This window comes from Cyprinus carpio, chromosome A14, assembly GCF_018340385.1.
Source record: "Cyprinus carpio isolate SPL01 chromosome A14, ASM1834038v1, whole genome shotgun sequence".
NCBI classification, from domain to species: Eukaryota; Metazoa; Chordata; class Actinopteri; order Cypriniformes; family Cyprinidae; genus Cyprinus; species Cyprinus carpio.
Window position 1 is genome coordinate 20,546,577 of NC_056585.1, and position 9,834 is coordinate 20,556,410.

General features: G+C 37.5%; 1 protein-coding gene across 4 annotated transcripts; it reads right to left on the bottom strand.

The window, feature by feature from the left end:
- Positions 1 to 403: 403 nt before the first annotated feature.
- Positions 404 to 9,425, bottom strand: LOC109088268 (pituitary homeobox 2). 4 transcript variants are annotated; one of them, XM_042770185.1, is made up of 4 exons: positions 9,053 to 9,425; positions 6,923 to 6,990; positions 2,756 to 2,955; positions 404 to 2,004 (listed from the first exon to the last, which is right to left on the bottom strand). In XM_042770185.1, exons 2-4 carry the CDS (start codon positions 6,966 to 6,968, stop codon positions 1,441 to 1,443), a joined length of 810 nt encoding a protein of 269 aa, XP_042626119.1. In that variant the 5' UTR covers positions 6,969 to 6,990; positions 9,053 to 9,425; the 3' UTR covers positions 404 to 1,440. The 4 variants fall into 4 exon arrangements, with proteins under 4 accessions (XP_042626119.1, XP_042626120.1, XP_042626118.1 ...); XM_042770186.1 differs by lacking the exon at positions 9,053 to 9,425 and adding an exon at positions 7,078 to 7,885; XM_042770184.1 differs by lacking the exon at positions 9,053 to 9,425 and adding an exon at positions 3,575 to 3,731 and having other exon boundaries at positions 6,923 to 6,938.
- Between the last annotated feature and the right edge of the window lie 409 nt (positions 9,426 to 9,834).

Genomic DNA, 9,834 nt, shown 5'->3' on the forward strand with positions numbered 1-9,834 from the left:
CATCAGTGCAGTTAATGATGGACAACAGACAAGGCCTAACAATAGTAACAGTGAGAAAGAGAATAGGCTACATGCTTAATTAATTGGAATGAAATAACCTCGACTCAAGAGACACTAGGCCTATACAAGAGCAGTTTTTTTTTTTGTATTAGAGGCGCGAGACATTTCCGTAATCATCTTTCTTTATTTATTGTAAAGCATTTTCTATACAATAATTTGACGTTGCAAACTTTTCTTTGTTTACAGTCAGTCAGTTGACACTCAGAGTCGCGATTACTTCCAATTATATGCGCATTTCTACTGTGATAAAAATGTATTTTGTTTGCGCAGTGTGATATGGCACTTTATATATTTTTATACGTAACCCATAGGCTATTCATATGGGATATGAGTCTTGTTTTTAACTTTACCAACTGATCCGATTTGCTTATTACTGGTCCATCATGTATCACATCATATTTATTTATTTATTTATTTATTTGAAGGAGTTCAGCTGGGAGATGGCTCAGTGATGTGTGGTCCAGCCTGGCCCGATCTTATTGCAATGTTATTTCAAGCATCGCTGATCACTGGAGGCCCAGCCTCCAGTCAGTCTTGTATATTCCACTAATCTGCTCGGGACATCTCGCCCTCTTCACCGGACTTCTCATGTCACGTTGATGTGTATTAGATACGTTTTCATTCCTTCTCTCTCTATAAACCTTAGAAGTGCCACAAAGAAAACAAATGTGTGCTACACGCATGAGAATGCAAAAATTGTGAAGAAAACGTTTTGAAATGTTTTAGAACAATATATTTACTTCCATTAAATAAAACACAATAGTTTATTTTTGGGATGTTGAAAAGCGAACCAAAAATTCCGTACCAAATATTATACACAGAGCAAAAACCAAGTTCATTTCGCCTAAACAGTTTTGTATTATTACCCAGGGTTGCTATTCTAGATCTATATTCACACAGACATTTAATAAATTTATAATATCACACACACGACTGGTGCGTTTAGTATGTACATTCCCTTGATCGCAAGCAAGACATGATTCCTGTACGTTTTCCACATGCTGTGTTAAACTGAATTCTTGTAAATACTTAAGAGTTAGAGCTTTCGCCTCTACAAATTGGAGATGATATTAAGATATATTTATAGCATATATACAACCGTTCAGTCAATTACTGTCCAAAAGTTGAAACGTCAAAATAAAGGTTTTTGTTGTTGTTGTTTTATATTCTGGTGTCCTAAACTCTTCACTGGCTTGTGTGGACTTAGTGTAGAGAACTAATCTTAGGCTATTAGAAATGGCGCGTTTGCCTTCCGTTCCCGCTTGACATTCCATCACAGGATTGGACGCGTTTCAGTGGTTTATTCTTCTAGTGCCCTTGAAACAAAAAGTGTAGTCTCTCGTTCCTGGGATTCGGGATTGTAAATTCTACAATCGTCTCTTACACCGGTCTATCCACTGCGTACTGGCAGGCGCTAAGATTGGAGGCCGGATTCTGCACGCTGGCGTATCCAAAACTCGAGTGCTGCTTGGCTTTCAGTCTCAGACTGGCAAGACTGGAGTTACAAGTGTCCCGGTAAACATACGGTGGTGTCGGTGGGGCGTAAGGGCACGTCGGCGTGGGAACCCCCGAATTTAGAGAGGGGTTGCTGAGGTTATTCAAGTTATTGAGGGTGTTTAAGCTTGATCCGGGCACGCCGGTGACCGCAGACGGAACCATACTAGAGGACATGCTCATTGAAGAGATGGAGTTAGGTGGGGAGAACATAGTCTGAGACGACAGCGGATTGACGTTCATGGAATTGAAAAAGGGGAAGCTTTTGGTTGACAGAGAGGCCGACGTGAGCCCCTTTGCAGCCCAGTTGTTGTAAGTATAGCTGGGATACATGTCATCGTAGGGCTGCATAAGTCCGTTGAATTGAGGGCCGAAACCGTTTTTACACAGCTCGGCCTGTTGGTTCCTCTCCCTTTTTCTCCATTTTGCCCGTCGATTCTTGAACCACACCTGCGACAAATGTAGAAAATAATTTAGTTTCATAATCAGACTTTTTTAAACAATGCGAACAATGAAATTGACGAATATAAGTTTTCAGAATGAGCTACTGCTCGGTTTGTTTGTGGTAGATAAATGATATGGGTGCTGGTGGTGTCAAACGCAGTTAGGTTCCCTAGCTATCAGTCACCCGGAATCTTGTCTGATCCCGGGAATCCCAATACACATCCAGTCTTATAGCGGTCAATGGGCCGCCCGACGCTTAGAATGTGTATTCTCCCTAAGCAGGCGGAGACACACTAACCTTAAGTATATACAACACAAGAATGACAATCACAAAAGACAAGCTTTACACCTCTTTAAACGAGACTGTGTGACTCCATTAAGGTCTGTCATCGTTAGGGCGTCACGTATAGTGTTTGCAAAAAAATTGTCTCACCCATAATTAGCCTCTATCCAAACAGTGACAGCTTTATATTTAAAGTGATATTTAGTCATATGTGACCTAAATTATCATCATGCAATTTTAGGTAGTAGCCTACAGCATGTCGCCTTCATAACAGTTACTTAAATGTATATGATCATAATAAAAACAGTAGCCTACTAATAAGTTATATTGTATAATTTATAATAAGCATTAATTTTTAAGAATTTTTTTTTAGTAGGCCTGTTTAAAATATTGAATTTGAACTTGGATATTTTTCCAAAATAAATAGGGCTTTATCACATATTATTTCAATGTTATTTCATTTATCAAACTTACTCTGACTCTGGCCTCTGTTAAATTAGTCCAAACAGCGATCTCCTCTCTTGTGGACATGTCCGGATAGCGATTCCGCTGAAAAGTGGCCTCCAGTTCCTGGAGCTGTTGGCTAGTAAAATGCGTTCGTTGCCGCCTCTGTCTCTTCTTTTTCGATGGGTCATCAGTCGAATCTTCGTTTTTACTCTGCCCCTTCTCTTTCTCTGCAATGCAAAGTAATAAAGTATTTTAAAATAAAGATTTAATCCAAGAGGAACAATATTGAAGCTTGAGGCTCAGTTTTGACACATTAGAGAAGTCTCATTTGTGAGGGAGATAAATCTAATTCCGTTTTATTGAATTGAAAATAATTGACATCATAACAAGTAGGTTGCCTGGTAACAACTTAACGGTTTAATTTAATTAATGATGTTCCTGAACTAAAAATCCAAGTGCAAATGTTTTAAAATCAAGGTTTAGAAAATATTTTAACCACAATGAACACAACATGTCTTTTTCATCATATGAAGAAAAGGAACATTGGGGTTAGGGAATGTTTGCATTATTCCATACAAAGCGCAATACCACACAGTGTAAACATTTGTGAGAAGCCCACATTTTCACACACAATTTAAGTAAATAAAGCCCTGACAAAGGGCTTGACTTATGTAGCTTACTTCAATAGTCCTATGAATCAACTAACTGCCAGTTCCATGTCTCACTGTAACATACTCAGTTTTCAAATTGAGGGAGAAGTTTTAAACGGTTTCTTTTCAGAATGGTAACTGACAACAAACCCGAAAACACTCCAATTAAATATCTCTTCAGAGGATCAGGGCTTACCTACGGACTCTGGACTGGAGGTGTCAGAAACCGTGTGTACCTCCAGCCTGTGTTTCGAGTCCACAGACCGCTGGAGCGGCTGCAGACTAGAGGCCATCGTAAGCGGCGTGTGTTTACTCCCGGTAACGCGGTGATGGTGATCCAAACTCAGCGGATCCTTCATAGAGGTCATGGATAACACAAACGATTTGAGGAGGGTTTGCAAGCAGATATAACTTCCTCAGCGAAGGTCACAAATATATATATATAAAAAAAAAAGAAAAAAAAAAAAAGAAATGAACGTGTCCAGTAGTGAAGTATCGGCAAGCGTTGTCAGTGCTCCTTTCTCACTTAAACCGCTCGAAGCGATACTCCTCAAACGGTTTAATCGTAATAAAATAAACCCAGTGCTGAAGAGAGTTAAAGGTGTTTTTTTTTTTTTTTTTATAGTTTCAAATGAGTAAAATATATCTCGGTTTCTGCCGAGAGCTACAAGGATAGCCAGAGTGACAGGGACAGGTATGTGATATTATATCCACTTGCATACACACACACACACTGCTGCACATCACAGCGCTCGCTCTTCCTTTCAGCTGTCTTTCTATCCGTCCAACCGAGCTGCTCTATGCGTCCTGACGTCACACAGACTCCGCCCACAATCTGACGGACCATTAGAGCCTATACATGACAGATTTTATGGCCAGCCGACTATAAAACGACCCCAAGAAATGAGAAAATGCACCCTTTTTCCTCTAAAAAGCATGTAAATAAAGAGAAGTTAGGCATTCGCCAGTGGTTTCAGAGAAAGCAAAACGTGTTAAAGAAATTTCTCATAGCACACCTGGCGATGGTTCAACTTTTTCTCAGCAGGTAGCCTATTATCAAAACAGCTTTTTATTAACATTTTAACTCCAACACAGATTTCTGTCAAAGTAAAAATAATCTCAGCAACTGGCAGAACTAAATACGAAAACGTATAGCCTAATGGCGCTTTCGAAAGAGGCTCATTTCTGAAAGTTCCGCTTTTGTCACGTTAATTGGATGATTCTTCGCGACAATGAGTTGACAGGTTATCAGACCGCGTTACAAATTCATTGGTTTCAAATAAGCTCAGTCCTAGACTGTTAGATAATGGCATTATATTATAAATAATAACCGTAGGCCTACAGAATAAATAGGAAAAATATCAGAAAAATATTTCTTCTTGAGTTTATTCCTGCTTACATTAGTTTTGCAATTAAATTTCGGGACTGAAAGCACTTTGGCGAGGTACATTTGTGCGCCTTGGGCCCGTGATTATTTCGCGGGAGAGAGCACCCACTTTGCTTTTCTGAGTATACATTTTATCTGATTAGGCCCATCAGATGCTCATTTGCTTAAGCATTTTAAATGGGCATCTTTAATGACTTGAAGCCTTGTTGTCTCAAATTCCTTCAAAACATTGCAATAATTTACTTATGTAGCCTATTATAACCGCATTATTTTAATAAAAAGAAAAACATTTATTTATTAGCCCTCATTAACTTTAATTTATTCATAATTTTCCCGAACTGCATTTCTTAGTTAAAATAAAATAAAATAACAGCTTTCATAATAAACATAAAAGATTCAATAAGTGAGAAGATTTGTGCAACTAAATGAGCTACTGAACTCCTGAAAAAAAAAAACAGAAAGAAAGAAAGAAAGAAAGAAAGAAAGAAAGAAAGAAAGAAAGAAAGAAAGAAAGTAACCTGAAATGTCAAACATACTAAGTAGGGGAGAAAAGAGAAAAGGCAGTCAGGTGCTTATGAAAATGACCCGACCATCTCCTTCTCTAAATTTGATTCAGCTCACGCTATTGGTACTGGATATTAATTTATGGCATAATATATTGTCCTGGAACCGACAAATCTTGTATGTACAGGTCTTTTTGTATTAGAATGTGACCTCGCGTTCAGTGCATGTGCGCTCAGACACTGCAAATTATTAAAGATCATGTTTCGGTCTGTTTTCTCACACTTGCCATTCAGTTTTATTTTATTCATTTTGAATTTATAATATATAAGAATTTATATTGAATGTTTATACGCACAGAAATATTAATGGTGTGCATCAAAATTCCATAGACAAAAGTTGCAGATCTCGATTCTTGTTAAACGCACTGATAGATGTGGACTAGATTATTGCTCTGTATTTATTTTGGACCCTCAAACTGCTTCAGAGCGCTCTCACAGCCTGCTGTGGATTATTGGCCATGGCGCACCACAGAGCCATTAATTACCAATTCAGTCAATATAAGGGAGACGACAAAGCCTTTTCCATAGGATTAAGAGGACATTAGATTCTTCCATTAGTATATTCCTCCTCACGAAGAGGCTTTCATTACACATTTACTTTTCCCCAGAGTCTATCTAACAAGTGCTGCATATATTACTGCAGAGGAGACGAGGTTGTCGGTAATCAAGTCGCTCCAATGTCTTTTTCCTCTTGCATTGCTGTTTGCATTTTATGCTCACTTTTTCCTTTTATCTCTTATCCGCTATAGCTGTATCGGTTCTAGTCCAAATGACTATGGGAAATGTGATATAATGACAAACGGAATAATGCGGCTAAATAAGTGTTGTGATTTGTCCTTAGTTTGGTTTAATTAGCTTAATGAAGATGTGAGATGACCTGGAGAGCGGCCACGCATTAAGTACCATCCTTCCAGTAGCCTGTACAGTTTTTCCCTTACAGTTTTAATTTAGTCTTTTTACGTTTCTGTTAAATTGTCCTGGTGCACTAAATTATAGAAATAGAAAATGGTTATATATTTGCGCTTAACCTGCCTTCTACAGTCTATCATTCTGAATTGTAATTTAAATTAGGGAATACGCCTATCTCATGTTTATTACGTTTAATAGCCACGTTTTTTTTTTTCATTGATGGCACACGTGATCACCTAACCACAAATAGGCTACATTTTATCACTAGGCATTTTGAAGAATGGATCAGTATTTTGTTTGAACAAATTCGAGATCATAAAACTTTAAAATCACACAGACTTTGGATTTAAAACTCTAAAGTCATCTAAATGAGCTGCTAAACCGTACCATAAAGACGTTCTTACTGATCCACGTATGATCCCGTCCTACCACCAGATGTCCATCTTTGACTATAAACGTCTAATGGTTCCGCTTTCCTTATAGCCAGTCATATGTCAAACACCAAAGGTAGTTTTCACTCGCCTTACTTTTACATAGACCAGTTTTTCTAGCTGCGCTTGCTATTTTATATAGGCCAGACAATGTTGAGATGTTTGATTAAACAAACCAAGGATACTAATGAATCCAGACCTTCTCTGGAGATTTATCAAGGAGGGTGGCTTGTCATTCACCAATATCTTCTTACCTAATTGAGCACACGTTGATGCAAGTTTGCGGCAGTGGGAGTCCATCTGTTAGTTTAACGTTGAGCACCTGTGAAAAAAAACAGAAAACATGTTTATTTTATATTTAATTAAAATGTTAACGTTATGTCAGGAATAGACATATGTGTAGGCCAACTTCTGTTTGAGAATGTTTAGTTGGACGTTTTCACACATGGCCGGCTGGGCCACTCGATGATAAAGGCTATATTTCAGATCCATTCATATATTGGATAGTTCCTGTCTGTAATGGGATGTGCACATTCCTCATCATTTGTTTTGAAATCCCTTAGCGCTTGCTCGAGTCCTTCCTAATTAAGACTCGTGTCTCCAAACGCACATGAAAACAATGCACAAAGAGGAGAAACCATGCACCGCGTGTGTCAGTGAGAGAAAGAGAACAGTTTGAACGCTGGAAGTTGAGTGATTCCGCGTAAAAATCAGGGGATTAGTATCTGATTGAGATGTCTGTCGGTTGGATATTACAAAATTCATTATCGCAGCTCTATACTAACCCGATATGAAGTAACACAGATGGGCCTTTATTAGCCCAGGCTTCAGCTGTTTGCTTATGATAATTTCAGTCGGAAATTTGCATGCAATCCTGCTGTTAACCGTTTTCCCTCTCCATTTTTTTTTCTCTTGCCGAATGCAACGTTTTGCTTCAGCCCTCCCCTTATATCACCTGCCTCGCATCTGTGCCTTTAGTCCAAGGCTTGGAAATTAAATTTGTGTGCGTTTCTTTGTATACGTGCGCCGCGTAATATGCAATTCGTGTGAGGGCGAAAAGTCTAAATACCATTTGAGATGCTAGTATAAAGTTACAAAATTATTCTAAATAGTTGTCTAAATTATGTACCACACAAAGTAGGCTGTGAAATAGCCAACTAAAGTTGTGTCTTTCGTTATTCTGAGCGTCTTTATGGCATCCGTTCCGTTTTTATTTAGACTACTTATTTCGTTAACTTTATTATCTAATTAACTGAATTGTATTTATTTATTTATTAGTAGATTTGTAGATTTTTGTTTTACGCGAATTGAATACAAATGCCATGTTTAAAAATGTGTTCTGACGAGGTAATTTTCAAACAGGAAAAACGACAAATGACCTAAGTGCATAAGATTTTAACTTGGGGTACATCGATGCAAGTTCATAAACAGATGTAAATATGTACGCAGAAAACGTGTGTATATTTCTGTAATGTATATTTTTTTATTTATTTTTTTTATATTACCGTAGGCCTATTTAAAATGTGGTGTACACAATAACAACAGCAGAGCATAATATTACTAGGCCTACTGATAATAAAAAATGTATTCTTTACTAATTTTGATTCAAGAATTATTTGGGGTAAATCGTTTCTTTACTTTTTAAATGGGTTAAATTTTCACTTAATATTAGGGATAGTACCATGATAGTCTCAGAGTCCTGCGCGCCTATAAAGATTTATTAATAAAGTGATTTAATTTAGCGTTGCTTGTGTGCTAATTTTTTTTCAGCTAAGATTAATTAATCCTGATTTATTGGTGTATAAATTAATAATATGAAACCACTGCATTAGATTACCGAAATATTTCCATAAAAGACGAGCGTCTTATCTTTAAAATTAAGTTGTTAACTTGTATTTGCATAAAAGGATCCTTAGACCATAAATAATTATTTAAAATGTATCTTTTATTTAAATTGTTAATTTAATCGCAAATAATACAAAAATATAAATTTTAGGAATGTTGCAACGGGAATTTAAAAAGGATTTAAAGTATTAAGTATTTTCAGATTTTAAGTATTTGGTTGTTTGCAATTTTTGAAAGCAGATTTCGTTAGCATATATATTTCATAGATATATTTCTGCTTGTGCTAACCAATAATACATGTGTTAATGTAAATTACACGCTATAACCATAAAGATGTTCTTGTCCCGTTTGTCTCACAATGTTACCGATATATTATCAACTGCAAAGTCAAGGTGAGACCTGCCAGAGCATCACTTATCATGTCTCTCCATCTAACTACACTAAAGCTGAAGTTCACCCGTAGCTGGCAACCCTGAGGTGGAACGAATTCCTTCACTTGCATTATCTCACATTCAAGATAGGGTGTCATGTGCACTTACCAGTAGTTGTATAAAACCAGCGCTATGCAGCCGTGCCAGTCTTGATTTTCTTTTTGAAAAATATAAATTCCACACCTGAACAAGTTTATATTTGCCCTTGATGTTGTCCGGGTACATAAACTGTTGCTACCAGGTCCAAAAGGAATGTAACCTCCTCTTCCACAATGAGATCGATTAGGGAGATCTCTGGGTTCTTTCAAAGAACGCGAAAACAGACATAGGCTATATTATCTTCAACCCAGAGTGTCTTAAGCTACAAACTCATAAGTTGCTTTAGTAACTCATATTTTCTGCAGAGCCTCCACGACTGCAACTTTTTCCGCAGAAAGACGCAGAGTGGTGCATTTCCCCCTCTCACGAGCTTTGACTGACAGCGCGTGGGCGTGAATGAGAGTTTGTGTGTATAAGCGCGTGCGTGTGCATGCGTGCCACAGTGGGTGTGTTTGTATGCACAACCAACACGTAGAGTATGTATGTGTAAGGGGTGAACTTTGTGATGCGAAACGGTAGGCTAAATTAGACAACAAATTAGCCACTAAAACACGGTAATACGTTAATTCAACCAGCAAATTTAACCCGATGAACGCGGATTAGTATTCATGGCTGAATACTAATCAAATCAAGGTATTTCTTTTTTCTGTAACTGCCATTATCGGCCAACTGTAATAAAACTGTCCACGTTAATTTCTTCGTATGTTAAGAGATACCGACTAATATTAAGAAATCAGAAAATGAAAGTTTACATGAACATGTAGGCTAGGTTAAACTAGTTTAAAGCTTTA

Excerpts from the sequence above, each read along its gene's own strand:
- LOC109088268 (XM_019102441.2), bottom strand. The coding sequence starts at position 3,746 with ATGACCTCTATGAAGGATCCGCTGAGTTTGGATCACCATCACCGCGTT. Across the intron at positions 2,956-3,574 it reads CTCCAGTCCAGAGTCCGTAG|AGAAAGAGAAGGGGCAGAGT; the intron begins GTAAGCCCTGAT and ends TTTGCATTGCAG. Across the intron at positions 2,005-2,755 it reads TAACAGAGGCCAGAGTCAGA|GTGTGGTTCAAGAATCGACG; the intron begins GTAAGTTTGATA and ends CATTTGTCGCAG.